At 41.1% G+C, this 21,357-nt stretch overlaps 1 protein-coding gene across 9 annotated transcripts in view; it reads right to left on the reverse strand.

Annotated features, from left to right (window-relative positions):
* The window catches only part of ARHGEF12 (Rho guanine nucleotide exchange factor 12), a 202,364-nt gene that overhangs the window by 55,612 nt on the left and 125,395 nt on the right, over window positions 1–21,357 (reverse strand). For all 9 annotated transcript variants that reach the window (XM_036430246.2, XM_036430241.2, XM_045578816.1 and 6 more), the window contains 10 exons: window positions 10,505–10,597; window positions 8,400–8,510; window positions 7,985–8,083; window positions 5,127–5,169; window positions 4,761–4,866; window positions 4,265–4,402; window positions 3,774–3,806; window positions 3,125–3,239; window positions 1,832–1,937; window positions 491–703 (listed from right to left, as the gene is read on the reverse strand). In XM_036430246.2, coding sequence (XP_036286139.1) covers window positions 491–703; window positions 1,832–1,937; window positions 3,125–3,239; window positions 3,774–3,806; window positions 4,265–4,402; window positions 4,761–4,866; window positions 5,127–5,169; window positions 7,985–8,083; window positions 8,400–8,510; window positions 10,505–10,597 — 1,057 coding nt within the window. The remainder of the gene's footprint in view (window positions 1–490; window positions 704–1,831; window positions 1,938–3,124; window positions 3,240–3,773; window positions 3,807–4,264; window positions 4,403–4,760; window positions 4,867–5,126; window positions 5,170–7,984; window positions 8,084–8,399; window positions 8,511–10,504; window positions 10,598–21,357) is intronic.

Below are 21,357 nucleotides of genomic sequence, written 5' to 3' on the forward strand. Positions count from 1 at the left end.
TCTCTCCTTTTCAAAACTTTGTTCCTTTGGTTACTCCAGCTTATCCTTACATCTTCAACCTCTTCCCAGCAGCTGGCTTCCACTTAGCAGTTAAAAGGCATCTCTAGTCTAATTTTAAAAGCCTTCCTTACACCTCCCACATCTGCCCCAAACCTCTGACAGTCCTCCTCGCTCCTTTACCTTGCCTCTGTGGACTCAGCACAATTTGAATTTGTGAGTGTAGGACTCTCATCCAGGAGAACAATTATCCTGTATAATTATCCTGTCCTAACATCTGGAATGAGGCTGATGCCTAACAGAAAACTCAGTAATCATTTTTGAATGGATGAGAACTTGAAAATCATCAGTCAGCACAGATTTGTCCCTAGTTGTCAGATATTAAAACTGAATTTAACTGGGGTTCAGTCTTGATTAAAATAACCTGTCACATTTTTCTTAGTATGATTGTTTTAAAATATTAACTCTTAAGTTATGCTGAACTACAGCTCACCCGCATCATTCTCCTTCCCTACATCCTGGCAGAGATTGGCCACGGAAGCCACTGAGGACACGGAGCCAGCGGGCAGGTACCCAGCGTCAGCTCCGTCACCTGCTGGCCCACTCTGGCGAGACTTAGCAGCATCCTGGGGCTCGGGGCTCACAGGGGGAGGTGTGGGTGAGTGCTTCGGGTGGCGCTGCTTCTGTAGCTCCATGGCTCTGCCAACTAGACAGAAAGAAATGGTCAAAAATGTGTGTTTCAAAGCAGCCAAACAACGATGATGTCAAAGATCTGGAAAAATGTCTAAAACATGGTAGGCCCTAATGATTACACAGAGAGAGGAAAGGGAAGTAGGAAAAGCAGAAAGGAAGGGAAATGAGAGGAAGCGGGAGGGGGAGAAGGTGGAATAGGACCGAAAGGGAGAGAGGGAGATGGTGCAGCGTGAAGGAAGACAGGAGGTAGACAAAGATGAGCAAGAGAAAAGGAGAGCGGGGTGCTGAGGCAGGCAGGTCCATGGGGAGCATCCGCACTGGTACTGTGGAGAGGAAGCCTTTGAGCTCTAGAAGCTCACCCCCCCCAAACCCTCATCACGTCATCACATTGCGCCCTGGTCCATCTGGTTCCCCTCCTGCTCCTATCCTCATACTGTACGGAGCTGCCCCCCTCACAGAGCTCCACATCATAGCCCCATGTTCTCCCTCACTCCACTCTTCTCTGCCTCCTGGAAACACTCCCTCTCCTCACCGTCTCTAAAAATGTCCTTCACCCGCTCAGTGTTTCTCCACAGGCCACCTCGTCCTGTAGGACAGTTCAGTCGCTTGGTCCCAACCCCTGCCCACGCCACCCTGCCAGTGTGCCCACAGGACTTGTGTCTCCCCCCAGCTCCACAATGTCACGTCCTCCTAGGCCCTCTCTAGGGGCTGACGCTCCCCTGGGCCTGACGGTGGAGGGAGATCAGAAAATAAAGCGTGGTGGAGAGGTGAAAAGTGTGAGAGACACATGTGTAAAAGGACTGAACAAAGTATGGTGGAGAGACCCAAGCACATGTTCTGTGTTTTTAATTTTTAACTTTAATGATCAGAATATGAATACAAACAAAATTAGGACAGGTGAATGAATTATATTGTGGATAACTAGTGAGATGCTCTGCTACCATCCCAGGGGATGTTTTGGACAATTATGAAGCCACATGGGGGAGCTCAGTGCAGACAGAACACCAAATAGAAGCAAAGCACATTGGAAGTTCAGAGGAACCATGTCAAGAACACTCTCTCTAGCAATTCCCTCTAGCTCAATGAGACCATTAAACGGTGGCGTGGGACACAGAACACAGCATTTTAAACTTCAACATACTTGCACTGTTGTCAGGGCGGCTGGGCCTCCGTGGGGGCCCCAGGATGCTGGAGAATCCCCTTCGCTTCCCCTTTTCTTCTCCTTCCCTATCTTTCTTCATACTTTGCTAGAGTTAAGGTACAACCAAAGAGATAAGAGATACATAACAGAGTGGGCTTCTTCTGTTACTTTCAAACATAGAAATGGAATTACAATGGTCATTTGAAAGAAATTGGTTAAATGTAAATGAAACACACACACACACACACACACACACACACACACGCATGCACGCACACACATGATACTCATTAGAAACTGGCACACAGTACTGTGTATAGATGAAACTTACGGTATCTGGGGGAGGTGGAGGAGTGAATATGGGAGATAAATGCTGATGGAAGGAGACTTGACTTGGGGTGGTGAACGCACAATACAGTGGACAGATCATGCATTATACAGTTGTAGACTTGAAATCTGTGTAATTTTATTAACCAATGTCACCCCAGTAAATTCAATAAAAGACATTTTTTCAAACTCTCTATAGCTGACAATTTTGGAAAACAAAAGGATATTTTTATTTTTTTATTTTTTAATAATTTCTTTTTTTAATAAACAAATCAGCATAGTTATCTATGCCATTTCTTTATATATATATATATATATATATATATATATATATATATATATATATTTTATTGAAGGGAGAGGAATAAAGCGTTAGAAACATCGATGAGAGAGAAACATGGACCAACTGCCTCTTGCACACTCTCCACTGGGGATGTGCCCGCAACCAAGGTACATGCCCTTGACCGGAATCGAACCCGGGACCCTTCAGTCCTCAGGCCAAAGCTCTATCCACTGAGCCAAACCGGTTTTGGCCAAAAGGATATTTTTATAACACATTTACTGGGAGCTTGTACATGATTCATTTATCCACTGAGCAAATATTTACTTAATAAGCTCAGGCAATGTGAGCGCAGTATGCTAAAGGCTAGAGGTCCAATGATAAAGGAGCTCCTTGCACTCACAGAGCTTCACTATCAAATAAAAATTAAACAAAAACACAAATAATTATCAACTATGACAGGCACCACAAAAGAAAAGGGTAAGCTGAGGATGGTACTCTGTAAGTTGCTACTTTCACTTTTCCTATTTTTTAGTCATTAGTTCCCATCCCGCTTTCTCACTAGGTTTGGAGTTTCTGACGACAGGAGCCACACCCTATCCATAGCAACTACACGAAGCTGCTGAAGAGCGAACACTGAGCAGGCGAAAGCACGAGACCCGCACGCAGTGCTCTCCCAGCCTCACCTTGATTTTTGGAAGGAACCCAATCCGACCTCGCTTATGCTCCAAATTTCGAGGTTCTTTCACTTTTACTCCCAGATGCTTCATGTACATGAAAATAACATACTGCATTGTTGAACTGGAGGAGAACAGAAGAAGGAAAATAAGAAAAAGGAGGGTGGGTAAAATAAAGATAGCAACTGACTTCCAAAACCTCAGTGATAGAATTCTTAGAGTTCATTCATCACATAGAATAGAAGGAATTACCAGGAAAGGATTCTATCTCAAAATACTAGAATATTTGTCAAATAAAATATAAGCCACCATGCCGAAACCGGTTTGGCTCAGTGGTAGAGCATCGGTCTGTGGATTGAAAGGTCCCGGGTTCGATTCCGGTCAAGGACATGTACCTTGGTTGCGGGCACATCCCCAATAGAGGGTGTGCAAGAGGCAGCTGATCGATGATTCTCTCTCATCGATGTTTCTAACTCTCTATTCCTCTCTCTTCCTCTCTGTAAAAAATCAATAAAATATATTTAAAAATATATATATAAGCCACCAGAAGGAGATGGTCTACATTTTTTAAGTTAAAAGAAATAAAATATAATTCAGTACTGACAAAAGAAAAAAGTTTATTTATTTCCTTAAAATTCTAGAATAAAAGTTGTATTACCTCTTGTCTTCTTCTATAGCCTGAGCAGTCATCCTAAAAATAAAAACATTTACAAATGAAATATTAACGTTTAAGAAAAGAGTTGCTATTAAACCCAGATTCCTGAAGCAGCAGAAAAGCCACAGGGACTGTAATTCTAAGAAAAACCCCTCTATCCTCAAAGGAGCTGCATGCTTCTCACTCGTGTCTTGTCATCAACGATAAATGTTCTATAGCAACAAATGTGATTTCCAAGCCTCTGAATTTAAACCAATGAAAGCATTTAACCTGTTCATCAGCTAGGAATTTTATAGTTACTCATTTTGCTAATACCCAGAAAAAGAAACTCAAGAACTTTATTTAAAATAAAGTATCAGCAAAAATAATAAAGTATCAGCAAAACATCCCGTCCGTCAAGCGCCATGAGCCAGGCCCTCTTCTCTTCTGGATGTGCTAAGTGTCCCGTCTTTCGGCAGGATGAAGGGCGTCTCTACGTCTCGTCTGCTACTTACAACACTTCTTCAATTTTGGCAACAATCTGTTCTGCGCATGCCCGCTCTTTCTCCAAGATGACCCGGTCCTTGTCTCTCTCGACGTCAAGTTTGGTCAGTTCGCTTTCAGCCAAGGTCAGCCCCATGCTCCTTTTCTGCCTACAGGGAACAGGAGGCGTTGCCTGAAGTAGCTCAGAGGAGAGTATCTTCCCTCACCGTTTGCACAGCCGCGACCTCCCAGCAACAGGCACCGGTCTGGGTTTTCTATCAGCACACATGTCTGCTAGGACGGCAGGGGAAGACCTTCCAGGGTGCTCACTGCACGGAGCACAGGCCCTGAAGGAACACTCAGCACACACAAACAGGGAAGCACATGGGCTGGGAACAATGGACTCTCAATATCCAAACACACTGACTCCAGATGCTCATTCTGCTTTAGAAACAGAGGCGGAGACCAGATGCTAAGCCGAGGATTTCATCTATAATCTATCAGCTACGTCTCTATTCCCACGCTTACCGGAAATCCTCCAGGTGCCTCTGGATCTCAGGGTGAACTCGTTCCTGCATAGTGTGAATATAGTGGCGGTGGAGATCCTCAGGAATAAGCTCAGGTCTTCTTTTTTCTGAAAAGAGAAAAAGGGAAACATTTATTTGATCTAAAGGTGTAATCTGTGCATTATCACTGGCAACGTACCAATGTGACTGGGGTAAACTTGTCTTGGGAGTAAGACACAGAGTTCTTCAATTTAATTCATGTATTTCATCTCATGATTCAGATTTCATTTACCTTTCAATGCGATGATCTACTAGTCAACACATGACACATAACACCTTTACAAATGAGTTGAGCTACATAACTATAGATATAATTCTCCAAACTTACCTAGATCTACTGATATTTCATCAGGAACAGAAACTTTCAAGTGCTAAAACAGAAATGCAAAGAAAAAGTGAGACAGCACTCAAGACTTTTTAAGATGCATGCAAGTGCCTGCATAAAGTAAGTTAATAGAACCTGACACCTCTTTTCACAAGCACCATCGTACATGCTCCTTTACTGTGCCCCCCCCCCCCCAAGGTCACTGCTCTGGTGTGTTCTGGTGTTTAACCTGGAAAAGAAGCCCTTTCCACAGATCACGCTATAAAGGAATTATCTACAATATTTACTAAATGACTAAATGCTTCTGTGCCTTACTTATTCTTACTGGCTTTATGGTAGCTTTCTGGAATGGATGAATGCTGACTTTGGCTTTCTAGAATCTGGTTAATCTACATTGTTTGAATTAATATAGATAAAAACTAAACTATGTGCATATATTATTATATGGAAAATTCACTCATATATAACTACTAGAGGCCCAATGCATGCAATTCATGCAAGAGTAGGCCTTCCTTCCCCTGGCTGCTGGCACCCGCTTCCCTCTGGCCGTCAACAGGCACCTGGGACCCAGGCTTCCCTCGCAGCCCCGGCTTCATCCAGAAGGTCAGCTGGAAGGATGTCGGGAAGGATGTCTGATCTAATTAGCATATTGTGCTTTTATTATTATAATTTTTATTGACTGTATTTGACATACACCCACTACAGACCATGACATTTCCAGTCCCTTTCCCTAAAGAACCCTCACAATAGTCATTCTCCCAATGAAAGTTAGTGAATGTCATTTCTGAGGATTTGGAGTCTTAAATATCCAGTAACCATCTGCAGCATTTGCACTACTGAACTAATTAAAGTAACTGTGTTTTAGTTTTATACAGATAGGATTTCTCCCATAATAATTGCAGTTTCTGTTCCCTCTATTAATTTAAAATATATTTTCCTTCCCATCAATTTGGGAAATATCTTAAAAGTAAATGTTTTTCCAGATATAGTACATATCATAACCTCTGTATACTGACTTTGTATTGTACACTTACTTAAGTTGTATACTTCCAGAATTTAAACAATTCCTATAATATCTGAAGTTTTATATTTGAAAATAAGTCACTGCTAAAAATTATGAGGTGGCTAATATTCATTGGAAGGACAGGAAGTGGATTTCTAAGCTTTCTCCTTCACTGATGTTGCCATCTATACATGTGGGCACTTCTAAGAAAAAAATATCACCTGTGCATCAAAAATAACTTAATAGTAAGTTAATCAAGGTTCTTACATTTTAATGTTAATAAACTTATATAGATCAGTAGCAAAATATAAAGTTTTAACTTAGCATGGAGCTCTATATGTAAAATTCAAATACACTTCAATATGGTGTCATTTCTTAATAAATATGATGCATAATATATTAAACAATGGCAGTAAAATCAGAAGCCATTCATTCAAAAAATATCTGAGTGACCACTCTGTGCTGCAATCTATTAATATTGGGAGTACAGCAGTGAACAGACAGGATAAAAACATCTTCCCTGACGAAGCTAACATTCAGAGAAGAGTAAGAATACAAACAAAAAAAGTAAGTTAATAAAATATAAGTTCTATGGACAAAAATAATAGGAGAGAGAGCAGCATACAGTGAGAGGGTTACATTTAAGTGAGCTGGTCAGGGAAGTCCTCACAGTGGTGATTGTGTTCAGCAGTGTGCAGGCAGCTGTGGAAAGGGACGAAGAAAGGGGAGCTGGAGAAAGGAGAGGCGTGTTACTGCTTTGAGATGGGAGAACTAGCGAGTCTGCCACAGAAAACAAGCACAGCAGTGCAGGCAGAAAGTCTCTGCAGAGGAAGCAATGCACAGGCAGATGTGGTAGAGGAGAGGACGCATCTGCTCAAGCTCTCTTCGGTAGACGACTTTAAATTCCTCAAGCAAAAGCCAGGTCATCAGCTGAGGGAAGGACAGGAGGAAGGAACAGGCGTTCTAGGAGAAAGCCAGTAGGACACAGTCATAGGGGAGAACCAGGGACACGGAGTGACTGATTGCCTAGGGAGCATTAGGGCCAGTTCTCCTTTACCGAGAGCAAAGTGAATAATAAAACTCTTAGGAAACACTATTGCCATTTACTATCATTTATGTAAATAAGATAGTTTTAACCACTTTTTAGTTAAACTTGTACCTAAAAACTTCAGAGGCCAAGAGGAGTTAAAGTATGCAGGTGTTACCTTTTGGATCCTGACATGTAAATGTGTATCTTTGTGTTCTCTTTTTATTCCTTCATCCTAATCATACACATGTGACAACAGATAGGCCTACAACTAATTTAGAAATGATAAAAAAAAAAAAACACCACAAAAACAGCCAAGAGTAATCAATAACTGACAGATGTCACAAAGCACAATAAAGTCCAAAAATATGGAAGGAGTCTGGCTGGTGCAGCTCAGTTGGTTGGAGCATCATCCTGTCCATCAAAAGGTTGTGGGTTCAATCCATGGTCAGGGCATGTGCAGGAGATACCTGATCAATGTTTCTTTCTTTCTTTCTCTCTCTCTCCCCCTCCCTCCCTCCCTCCCTCCCTCCCTCCCTCCCTCCCTCCCTCCCCCTCTCTCTCTCTCTCTCTCTCTCTCTCTCTCTCTCTCTCTCTCTCTCTCCCCTCTCACTACCCCTTTCCCTCTCTCCTGTCCTCCTGTCTATCTCTCTCTCTCTCATTCTCTCTCCCCCCACACCATCCCTAAAATCAATAAAAAAATAATAAACTAATAAAAAATAATTTTAAAAAAATCAAAGAAAAAAACCAAATGGGAGGGAAAACTGGAAGAAGGAGGCCGATAACTCAATGTACTAGAGCAAAGAGTTTACTATTAACTTGTCAACTTACCGCAGATCGATCCAGGAAGAATTGATGGAACTCAAGGAAGATACGACGAGTCTCCTTGGAATTGGTCTGTTTATAAAGGTCTGAATAAAGATAACAGAGCTGTAGTAAAGAAGAAAATGAAGAAGAAAAGTGAGAAATCTTGAAGAATATAATCTGTCATATTCTCAGAGTATGAATGTTTGCAACAGGCAAGTCACCATAAACAATGTACCAGAACAAAGGAAGCAGTAATAGTTAAAACATTCAACAAAGTGCTTAAAAAAATAAATAACATTTTAAGTATCTTTCATGTCTATCCTTAAATGTTTATAAAACTGAAAAAAAGTCTTTCCACTTATTTCACAGAAGTGAAAAGTTTTATGGTTTATTGATCAATGTAAAAACTTTGAATTTGCTAAATCGTAAAATACATTACCAATGTCGCAGGATCAAACTGTGAAACTACATGGTGTAAAAAAACAGCCAAGTGAGCAGGGCGAGATTTCAGCAGTTCAATGCTCTGGAAACAGCTGCACTGCCCATTGATCTAGAAAGGGAAACAATTACACATCAATGACTCCAACACAAATGCAAATGTCACGTGAGCTCAACTAAGTAAGCATAAACTATCAAAATCTACTTCGATCTTCAGTAAAAAATCTAATATTTGAGAACTTTCACTAGAATTTACTAGCAACACAAGCTATGGAATCTTTTCCTCTGACGTGAGAACTTTCAGCAGAGGGGCTAGGAGAAGGCCACCCTGGAAGAATGCAAGTTAGGAGATAATTATCAAGGAGCTGAGGCATCTCTGCATCAGCACACACCTACCTCACAGCATCCTGCAAATGTCCTGGAAGGCTCTGCCTAATAAGGAACCAGCTCTTTTCCTTTTCTTTTGAACTAATCACAGAAATGGTGGTACAAAATGGAGTTGTATCACTTTAAGTAACACTGGCCTATAATAAATGTATATATTCCTTACCATACAGAAAACAGCAATCATTAAAATGAAGGTAACTAAAATCACAATTTTCATGTAATTTTTACACATAAATAAATTAGGGTGAGACTAAAGTTAATCTAAGAAACAGTCCAATCCCATACAATCTCTTAGAAAACACAAGAGGAGGCCGACACCCTCGTGGGCTCAGCCCACCTGCTTTTCCAGATGACCTAATAAATCCACAATTCTTATTTAAAAAGAAAGACAAGAGGATGTAACACTTGCTGCCTCCTGCACGCCCCCCACCGGGGATCGAGCCTGCAGCCTGGGCATGTGTTGTGACAGGGAATCAAACCCTGACCACCTGATTCATAGCTCACGCTCAACCACTGAGCCATACCGGCTGGGCTGAGGTAGCACTTCTTATTCATCCTAGACCAGCAATACACAACTATTAAAACCAAACAAATTACAAAAAACACAAACACACACACACACACACACACACACAAAAAAAAAAAAAACCACCAAAACTACACAATAGCATCCCCCATAAACACAGACACAAAAATCCTCAGCAAAATAATGGCAAATTGAATCAGCTCTGTCTAAAAAGGAAAATGCATTATGGCCAATTAGGGTTTATCCTGGAATGCAGAGCTGGCTCAACAGGTTAACATCAATCCATATTAGGAGACTAATATAATCATCTACTCGTTCAATAACATTCAATATCCACTCATGATAAAAACTCTCAGCAGACTAGGAATAGAAGAAAACTTCCTTCACCTGTAATAAAGAGTATCCGTGGAAAACCTACAGCTAACTTTATTATACTTTATGATGAAAGACTAATCTTTCTTCCTAAGGTCAGTAATAAAGCAAAGATGTGCTGCCTCACCATCCAGTTCAACCGCATTACTGGAAGTCTTAATCAGTCCAGTGAAGGTAACAACAAGAAACAAAAGATAAGTAGACTGGAAACAAAAAAACTGTCTCTAGTCACAGACACCATGGTTGCCTATGGAGAAAATCACAAATGTGTTGTTGTTATTGTTGTTAACCCTCACCCAAGGATATCTTTTTCCAGTGCTTTTTTAAAAGAGAGTGAAAGGGAGGTGGGGGAGAGAAACACTGATGTGAGAGACACATCGGTTGGTTGCCTCCCACATGTGCCCTGGGGTGCGGGATCAAACCTGCAACAGAGGTTACCCTTGACCAGGACTAGAAGCCACAACCATTTGGTTTGTAGGCCAATGCTCTACCCACTGAGCAACATTGGCCAGGGCGCCAAAAGAGCTATTTTAAAAAGCTCCTTGAAGTACCAAGCCAATCATATTCCTATATACCATCAATAAACAATTGGAATTTAAAAAAAACAACACCTCCCCCTCCAAAAATGAAGTACTTAGGACTAATCAGGGACTTATCAGTTTTAAAAGCAGTCATTCCTATTGATTAAAGCTAAAATAAGCAACTAACCCACTAATTAACCAGTTAATCTTAGTTAATGTCCAGAAAAAAATGTTCATTTTTACAATAATCAAATATGTCAGAAGATTAGTGGGGGATTTTTTAGAAAAAAATATTATCACCTGTTCATGTTCAGTACCAAAATCATCATCCTCTGCTCCAATAATGTGAGGTGCTGTGCGGGTTGCAGGGCTCCCGATAAGTGACTGAGTGTCCTGGTGATATTCAGAGAAAAAAAATAAAAAAATTAACTGTCATCAAATTCAGAGGAGGAATAAAGATGTGGTTTACCAAATAGGTGTGACTTATTTTTATTTGTTTTCTTTATGTACTTTACTCTCAAAGAAGTGGTTCTCAAGTTTTTAAGGCCATCAACCACAGCAGCAAACAAACTACAATAGTATTTGAGGTTGGGGGACACAATTCTCCTGGAAATAATAAAAATTCTTTGCTCACTATACCCCTGGTTGTCTGATTTCAATCACTCTCAGGTTACTTCATTTAATACTCCATACATGTCTAGACCTTGTTACAGAAAAAATAAAATTAGCTTATATAAATTGTTAAATATTAAAAAGTTGTATTTTAAAATGCGAGTGAAGATATCAGGGCAAAGGACACATGAGAGTAGAATTGATAATACAAAATTTGCAGAGGTTAACACAAAGATTTCTATTAATGTCGCATAATCTTAATTTTTCGTTTTTAATTAATTTTCCCAAGTGCACAATGCAGCGCTTCCAGCCTGCACTGTGATATTTTGGACAGGTAATGCTTTGTGGGAGCTGTGCTATGCACTGTAAAGTGTTTAACAGCACCCTTCCCTCTACACACACCTACTGGATGCCAGTAACAGCCTCCCAGCCATAACAATCAAAATGATTCTAGATATTATCAAGTGTCCAGGGATAAGAACACTCCTGGCTGAAAAGCACAGGCACAATGCAAAATTAAAGTTTAAAGCAATCACATAAAACACTGCTACAGAAACAAAAATGACAAAGTTACAAAAATAAATTACAGATATCACTCCATGAAATAGAAAATCCCTTTGTGAATTCACTGTGTAAAATTCAGCATGAAATAAGCAGTGTAGAGGCATCTATATATGTAAAAGCCCAGCAACCAATACGGCAAAACGACCAGAATGACCGGTCGCTATGACGCACACTGACCATCAGCGGACAGATGCTCAACACAGGAGCTGCCCCCTTGTGGTCAGTGTGCACCCACAGCAGAAGCGCCACTCAGCCAGAAGCTGGGCTCATGGCTGGTGAGCAAAGCGGTGTAGCGGGAGCCTTTCCCGCCTCCATGGCAGTGACAAGGAGTGCTGAGCCAAGCGGTAAGAAGCAAGCAGGTGGAAGTAGGGAGCAGTGAGCCAAGTGGTAAGGAGCAAGCAGGTGGGAGATTAGGAGTGAGCAGGTGGGTGGGTAGAAGCAAGAGTTCTGGATTGCGAGAGGGATGTCCCTTGAGAGGGCGAGAGGGTGCAGACCAGGCTGAGCAACACCCCCCAATGCACAAATTCTGTGCATCAGGCTTCTAGTTAATGGATAATGTAAAACAAATGGGATGCTTAAAGACCACAAATATTAAATTAAAAGATACCAGAGTATGAAGAGAAGTAACAATTTTAGAAGAAATAGAAAAGAAGGAGTTGACTTAAATCTGACAGCAGTGGGGCTATAAAGCTTTGGGAGTCATCTGCAAAGCAGTAGTAACTGAAACAAGCTGCAGACTAAGTAAATGACATGTCACTAGTTTTTCCTCCTGAAGCGTTGTCCCAAACCTTCGTATTTGCATCTGCTAACCTGGAGCAACACAACGTGCACCTCACTCCGGGTGACAGGAGAGCCCGCTCCGCACTGAGGGGGGAGATCGGAGCACACCAGCGTGCATCTCGCTATGGACCACAAGAAGGCGAGCACTGTGCAGACCAGAGCAGCCCGCGCCCACTCCATCCTAAGCCAGGGTCTTGCTGAGGGGGCAACACGGAGTAGCCCAGCGCGTGCCCCACTCAGGTCACAGGGGAGCTCTGACTAGGCAACCCAGAGCAACCAGCACTGCTTCTCCCCAGTGTGCCTGGAGGAACCCAGCACACGCCTCATTCTGGGACACAGGAGAGCACTGCCAGGGCGACCCGGAGCAAGTGGGTATCCCCAGCCAGGGGCCACAGGACTGCGCTGGCAGAGGGACCTAGGGTGCCACCCTGCCCCAGGTGCCAGGGCTGCTCAGAGAAACGCATGCCAGAGGGCTCTGGGCCCTCACAGGGAGCCGCACCCCAGAGGAATTGTGCACGTGCTCCCACCATCCTGAGCATTTGAAGCAGACAACTGAGGGACCGGGTCTATGGGCAAGAAGGCTACAACTCAGCAGACACAATGAAGGCTGAGATTTCAGGCAGACCCAGCCACTGGGCTAGCGATGTCCAGACCACTGCCTGGAGAGGGTCTTCAACCTCTCAACCCCAAGCAGGGTGCCTAGGGCCAGAAAGAGACAGCAAAAATGGGGAGACAAAGACACAAACCCCCAAGGAAAGAAAAGGATGAATTGCTACAGGGAAACATGGGACCTGGCTGGAATGTCTGTGAGAAGGATTTTCTGAAAGGTTGGGGGCCTCTGGAAGGACCTTGCCGAAGGCAGCAGCCCCTGTCTTGACTTTTCCAAATAAGTCCGAGTCCCCAGGTGTTTTGCTAGAATTTCTGTGTTTAAGTCTTCAAACCCAACCTTGTAGAAGCATGAGCCCTCTCCAGGATGCTTACCTGCAGACTGCATCTAGAGGTTAATATTAGTGCAAGCTGCTGTGACAATAAAAGCCAAAGGAGGCAGGTGAACAGGGCTACTTGGTAGCAACAGCCAAGTAGTGCCTTAGTCTCTCTTTCACAGAAGCGTGTGTTAGAGTCATCATGCATCTGTCACTCAGGGCTGGAGAGTCAGCCCCTGCAAAGTGGTGCTCCTGTGTGAGTACCAAGGAATGCCGCGAAATGCAACGGACCCTCACAAACGAAGAGTAAGAAAATGAAAGTAACTGTGCAGTAAGTCACTGGAGCCCACTTGGGGTTTCCAAGTTCCAAGGAATTGTTTCTCAGCTAAGGAATTCACTCTCTGTTATACTTCTTAAGGATGTATGTTTTCCATTGGAAAAATAAGCCTATTTCTGAAAGCAAGGGAAAAAATGATTTGCCTGTATTCGCCTAGGATGCAAAGGTTTTAGATACATTATTAAAATAATTGTTATATCAATCGGGAAGTTGAATAATGAATAGATTACTTAACACTTTTTTAATTGATTTTTTACAGATAGGAAGAGAGAAGGATAGAGAGTTAGAAACATGATGAGAGAGAATCATCGATCAGCTGCCTCCTGCACACCCCGCACTGGGGATGTGCCTGCAACCAAGGTACATGCCCCCAACCGAAATCGAACCCGGGACCCTTCAGTCCGCAGGTTGACGCTCTATCCACTGAGCCAAACCAGTTTTGGCTTAACACTCTTTAATAATAATAATAATATATATTTGATTACATTCCAAGGGTTTAAATTTTAAGATTTGCTTTATCTCCTTATGAAGAAAAATTTTATACTTAAGGTATATGGAAAGCACTGTCAAATAAGGAAATAAAACGTATATTCTATATATATTATATATATTAAATAGGTTATAATATGCTTTTATTTATAACCAAGTGTTATAAATTATAATATTGTAGAATATTGTGTTTTGCAAGTAGGACAAGATTCCATGTCATTTATATTACTCTATAAAGTATCTAAATTTATAGAAATACTAGCAAGAAAAATCAGGAGCAAAAAAATTTCATTATAGGACTAAATGAACTAAAAATAATTATAGTTTTAGTAATTTTTGTTCTAATAGCAATACACTTGTTTGCATGAATCCAATAAGAATTTGATTTCTTTGTAGCAGGACATGAATCAGTTTCAATTGTAGTTTTATTAACCAAAACTTGGCTGAAATGCCATATCTGAAAGAGACATGCCAGGACTCTGGATGTCACCAGAAAGCGAATGAAGAGTGACCTTGAAGCCGGTAAGCCCCTTAGATAAACAACCTGGGCCCTCGCTTGGTCACGTGGCTCCTGGCAGTCTTCCCAGGTAAGGAACAAAGGTTGCTTTACTGAGAGATGGGATGAAAGACACCTCAAGACATCTATGGGGACCTCAACTTTAGGAATGCACCCCAATTCTGTAGATATTGCAGGCGAAGCCTGACGGCAACTGTGTGGCTTGGCTTCTTGGCCCTGGGAATACACTTTCTCATGAGATCCCAGCAAAGCACATTTTTAAAAAGATAGCTTATGTAATCAACTGTTATTCTTATTGTGTTCATGCAAACAATCAGGACAAATTATAATTACACTTAATACAGTAAGTAAATTAGTCTTTAATAAAAATAAGAATGATTTTAGGGAGAAAAAATGTTTCAACAGAAAATTATTAGAAACTGTTCTAACTTTTGCTCAATGAAACTGAATTTTATAACACAGTTTGTCTCCATTAGATTACAAGCCCTACTTGTACCTAGGGAATACCACCTCTAGGCACCATTGCCTCCTCCTTCTGTGCCCAGGCTTCCTCGTCCACCTGACAGAGAGCAAGCATCTCTCAGCTCTGAGGGAGACCTCTGACCACCTCAGCATGAGGCAGCGACAGAAAACCCAGGTCCCCTTTCCCCGAAAGAATTCAGAGCCAAGACTCTTGAGGGGGAGGTGGGAGGCAGTTAGACAGGCATAAGCAAGGACGATAGGCCAACTAGAGGAGAGATAGACAGACTTCTCACCACTCCAATTAATCTGAAGCTAGGCATAGAGGAAACTGTGTAGAACTAACCTTTAATCATAACTAATTGAAAGGAATTTACAGTTTTTGTATAATAGAATGTATAAAGGAAAAAGAAGGTGAAGTAGACAAACTGAAAGGGTATGTGTAGTTACAGAATATATACATATATATATATATATATATATATATATATGTGTGTGTGTGTGTGTGTGTGTGTGTGTGTAGCAGAAGGTATATATGTTATAAAAGGTATACATAAATTTTAAGAGGTATGTATAAGTTACAGAGGGTCTGTACAATTAAAGGAGAACAAAAGTTGAGGAGGTAAAATTGTGAAAAGAGATGTAAATAAAGGAATATAACAGAAAGAGAGGAAATGAGAGTAGGAATACTTAAGAATAATTGTGAAAGTTATAAGAATGTTTATAAAAGTCCTAAAAGATCTATAAAGACAAATCTTGAAAGGAATTATAAGTATACTAAATTATAAATTAATAAATAAAGCACCTAAATTAATTTGAAAAGTAATCATATTGTTTTAAACTAGAGCTCTGTTGCACAAAGATTTGTGCTAGAATAGGCCTTCCTTTTCCTGGCTGCTGGCATCCGTTTTCCTCAGGCACCCAGGAGCCAGGCCTTCGCTCTTTGCTCCCAGCCAGCCGGGAGTTTACAGTCTTCACTCTGGCCCGAGCACCATAAGCAAAGACTGCAACTTCACTGCACCGCCCTCCCCGCCCCGCCCCGCCCCGCCCACCCCCCCACCCCCCACCCCCCCACCCTCACCCCTCCTGCCACTTGGTGCGAACATCCACCACATTACCATAGCGACAAGGCGGAAGCTCCCACCTCGGGGCCAGGGAACCTGCAATCTTCACTCACAGCGCTCGGGCTGGAAGCTTGCAGTCTTTGGTCCTGGCCCAGGCACCACTCCTGTAGCTCCTTCTGCCCCTGCCCTCTGCCTGATAGCAGGCATGCCACCCTGTCCGGCCACTATGCACCTGCATATGCAAATTAACCTTACATCTTTGTTGGGTTAATTTGCATATTCACTCCTGATTGGCTGGTGGATGTTGCAGAGGTAGCAATTTGCATCTTTCTCTTTTATTAGTGTAGGTCTTAGAACATGTCCTTATATGTGAATAGGGGGTTAAGTTTTCCCTAAAATTGTCTTTTCAAGACCTTTGCGAAGTTATTAGAGAGGTCATTTACCTATGAATCCAGCAAACACAACCATTAAGCATAGTCAGACTGACCCACCAGAAATTAACATCATCTTGCCAACATCATCTCATTGCCTGACAAAAGCTATGTCTACAGACCCCAGGCCTGCACATAGCTACATCCTATACCCTTTCCCCTTCCCTTTTATCATCCTGTCCCCTATACTTTGATATAAGTAAAATTCTACAAATAGAAGAAAGAAACAAGCATATATTTTCTCAAGGATACTTACCTGCTGATTGTACATTGAGGTTAATTTTAGTTCTGTTATAAACTGTTATAACAATAAAAGCCAAAGAAGGCAGATGAACAGGGCTACTTGGCAGCGATAACCAAGTAGTGCCTTAGCCTCTCTTTCACAGAAACACATGTTAGAGCAATCTATTCATCCATCGCTCTGGGTCTACAGGTCAGCCCTGGTAAATCACCAGAAAAGGAACTAAATAAACATGCAATATGACAGAAAAATAATTCTGAGAAAAGGTCATACAGTTCATAAACAGGGGGAGAAAAATCAACAACTTTTGTAAGAATCAAGAGGAAATACAAAATTATATATAGATACAATAAAAAACAAAATAGAAGGTTTCAACAGTAGAATAGAAGCGAAGGACTGAATTAGTGAGTTAAAAGATATGACAGGGCAGAAAAACAAACACAATCTAAAAGGATTATAAAGAGATATTGGAAAAAATTAGAAAGCCGAAGGAGAGCTTAAAGGAGCTTTAGGAAACCATGAAACGAAGTAACATACATATAATAGGGGCTCCAGAAAGACAAGAAGAGGAACAAGGATTAGAAAACCTATTTGAAGAAATATGACAGAAAATGTCCCTGATTTGGGAGGAAACAGTCACACAAGCAGAGAGAATCCCAAACAAGATAAACCCCAAAAGACCTACACCAAAATAAGTCCTAAATATAATGGCAAACATTAATGACAAAGAAAGAATCTTAAAGAGAAGAAAAAACAAGATAGCGGCATAGTTAAACACCTAAACTGCTGCCCAGCACAATTTCAAAACTACAATTAAGGACAAAATGGACATCATTCAGAACCACAGGAAAGCTGGCTGAGTGGAAATTCTACAAATAGAAGAAAGAAAAAAGCACACAAACACTCAGAAGAGCTACAAAAGGCTGTGGTACGGAGACATGTGTGCAGAGAGGACAGGCAGCTGAGTGCCTAGCTGGCTTTCTCAAGTGGGAGGGAAAAGGAAGCTTCTGACTGCACTGAACCCCAGTTCTGAGCGAGACCCTGGTGACCGAGACTCACATGGGGGAAATATGGACTGTCAGAAAAAGAAAAAAGCACACAGAAACTCAGGGTAGCTGCTGTGAGAGGCAGAGATCCAGAGGTACTCACGAGTGCACAGAAAGGACTGACTTCTGAGTGTGCCACTGGCTTTCTCTAGCGGGACAGAGACAGAGGCTCATGGCTGCACTGAACTTCAGTTTCGAGCAAGAATCTGAGAATACAGATTCACTGGAGAAGAAACTGGACTGTCTGATGCAAGACTCGGGTGGCTTTCTCTCAGAGGTGATTGCAGCAATTACCAAAGAACATTAAAGCCTAAGGGCCTCATAAGGCAGGGCTGATGGGAAGCCAAGGCTGTCTGCCCAGCCCTGAAACTCTGCCCCATCCAAGGTGAGCACAGAGGCTTTGCAATTTTGCAAGTGTTGTCTCATAAGGCTGGATCCAGCACAGAAGTTCTCCTGGCAGGGACACAGCTGATGCTCACAGCCAATTGGCCCGGAGGTCAATTCCTCCCAGTGATACCAACAACAATCAAGACTTTAATACAGCAAGGCTGTACACACAGTCCACAAAGGGTGCACTAAAAATGTCCACTTCAGGTAACTGTGGAGGCTGAGCCACTGGGCCATATAGGACACTAGCACACAAAGCTACCCTACCAACTCCAGGAAGCAAAGAAAATGCGATCACAAAGAAACAAATCACAAACAAAAGAAATGGAGGAAAACAAACGACTGGATATAGATTTCAAAACCACGGTTAAAAGGTGGTGTTTTTTTTTTTTTAACAATTTCCTAGAAAATGCTGATAAAATTTAGCAAGACCCTCAAGGATATGAAAAAGGACCACCTAGAAATTAAACATACACTAACTGAAATAAAAAATATTATAGAGACCTAACAGCAGACTAGAGGATCGCAAGAATCAAGTCAAAGTTTTGAAATACAAAGAAGCAAAAAACACTCAACCGGAAAAACAAAGAGAAAAAAGAATCCAAAAGTTTGAAGATAGTGTAAGGAGCCTCTGGGACAACTTCAAGCGTACCAACATCCGAATTATGGGGGTCCCAGAAGAGAGAAAAGAAGATACTGAAAACCTATTTGAAGAAATAATTACTGAAAACTTCCCCCAGCTGGTGAAGAAAATAAACTTACAAGTCAAAACCCCAAACAAAAGGAATCCAAAGAGGACCATACCAAGACACATCATAATTAAAATGCTAAGGGCAAAAGACAAAGGGAGAATATTAAAAGCAGCAAGAGAAAAACAGTTAGTTACCTACAAGGGAGCACCCATATGATTGTCAGCTAACTTGTCAACAGGAACTATGCAGGCCAGATGGGAATAGAAAAAAATATTCAAAGTGATGAATAGGAAGAACCTACAACCAAGATTACTCATCCAGCAAAGCTATAATTCAGAACTGAAGGTCAGATAAAGAGCTTCACAGATAAGAAAAAGCTAAAGGAGTTCATCAACACCAAACTAGTATTATATGAAATGCTAGAGGTATTCTTTAAGAGGAGAAAAAGAAGAAAAAGCTACAGATAAAAATTATGAACAACAAATACATATCTATGAATAAGTGAATCTAAAAATCAAGTGAATAAAAAATCTGATGAACAGAATAAAGTGGTGAATATAATAAAATCAGAGGCATAAAAAGGGAGTGGGCTGACAATTCTCAGGGGGAAAGGGATGTGGGGGGTGCAGGAAGACAAGAATCGTACACCTATGGACAAAGACAGTGTGGGGAGGTAAGGGCAGAGGGTGAGGTGGAAACTGAGTGGAGGGTAGCTATGGAGGAACAAAGAGGAACATCTGTAATAATCTGAACAATATAGATTAAAAAAAAAAAGAACTCACAGAACGAGAAACTAAAAAAACAATCCCGTTTACCATGGCACCAAATAAATTATGATACCTAGAAATAAACTTAACTAAGGAGGTAAAAAACCTGTCCTTGGAAAACTACAGGACATTGAAAAAACAGATTGAGAAAGACATAAACAAATGGGAGAATATACTGTGTTAATGATTGTAGAATCAACATCATGAAAATGTCCACACTACCCAAAGCAATTTATATATTCAATGCAATCTCCATTAAGATACCAATGGCATGTTTCACAGATCTAGAAAAAAATATCTAAAATTCGTATGAAATTTTAAAAAGACCCCAAATAGCTGCAGCAATCTGGAGAAAGAACAAAGTTGGAGGGATCACAATACTGGATATTATTATACTCAATATTTGACAAAGTAGGCAAGAGCATACAATGGAGTCAAGACAGTTTTAATAAATGGTGTTGGGAAAACTGGACAGATAAATAAAAAAAAATGAAACTAGATCACCAACACCATACACAAAAACAAACTCAAAATGGATAAAGGACTTAAAGGTAAGACGGGAAACCATAAAAATCTTAGAAGAAGCCATAGGCAGCAAAATATCAGATAGATGTTATAGCAATAGAAACTGAGGAGAAAATAAATAAATGGGACTACATCAAAATAAAGCAACAAAAAAGCCAACTAGATGGGAAAACATTTTTGTCAATATTATATCCGATAAGCGCCTAATTCTAAAATTTACAGGGAACTTATACATCTTAATAAAAAAAAAAAAGATAAACAATCAAATAAAAAAATGGGCAAAGGACTTAAATAGACACTTTTTGAAAGTGGACATATAGAAGGCTAAGAGACATATGAAAACATGCTCAAAGTTACTAATCATTAGAGAGATGCAAATCAAAGCGACAATGCAGTACCATCTCACACCTGTCAGAATGGCAATAATCAACAAATCAAACAACAAGTGATGATGAGAATGCAAAGAAAAAGGAACCCTCGTGCACTGCTGGTGGGAATGTAGTCTGGTGCAGCCACTGTGGAGAACAGTATGAAATTTCCTCAAAAAAAAATTAAAAATGGAACTCCCATTTGACCCAATGATCCCACTTCTAGGAATATATATCCCAAGAAACCAGAAACACCAATCAGAAAGGATATTCACCCCTGTGTTCATAGCAGCACAATTCACCATAGCTAAGATTTGGAAACAACCTAAGTGCCCATCAGCAGATGAGTGGATTAGAAAACTGTGGCACATCTACACAATAGAATATTATGCAGCTGTAAAAAAAAGAATGAATTCTTACCATTTGCAACAGTGTGGATGGAGCTGGAGAGCATTATGCTAAGTGAAATAAGCCAGTCCGAGAAAGATAAATATTACATGACCTCACTCATTTGTGGGATATAATGATCAACATAAACTGATGAACAAAAATAGAGCCAGAAAAGCATTAACAGACCGTCAAACCTCAGAAGGATGTCAGGGGGGGCAGGGTAGAGGGGAGGATGAGGAGATCAACCAAAGGACTTGTATGCATGCATATAAGCATAACCAATGGGTATGGACAATAGGGAGGTGAGGGCATGTGCTGGGGGATGGGAGTGGCCAGAGAGAGGTCAATGGGGGGAAAGGAGACATATGTAATACTATATGTAATATTTTAAACAAAGAATTAAAGAAAACAGAAAGACCGGAAAGAACTTGAACACTATGTGTGCAACCATGATCAGAGGAGTATTATTCACAAGAGCCAAGAGAAAGAACCCACCCAAGTGCTCACTGACAAATGGGTGAACTAAATGAGGTACAAACAGATGATGGATCATTATTCAGC

The sequence above is a fragment of the Pipistrellus kuhlii genome, unplaced genomic scaffold, assembly GCF_014108245.1.
Source record: "Pipistrellus kuhlii isolate mPipKuh1 unplaced genomic scaffold, mPipKuh1.p scaffold_m20_p_104, whole genome shotgun sequence".
NCBI classification, from domain to species: domain Eukaryota; kingdom Metazoa; phylum Chordata; class Mammalia; order Chiroptera; family Vespertilionidae; genus Pipistrellus; species Pipistrellus kuhlii.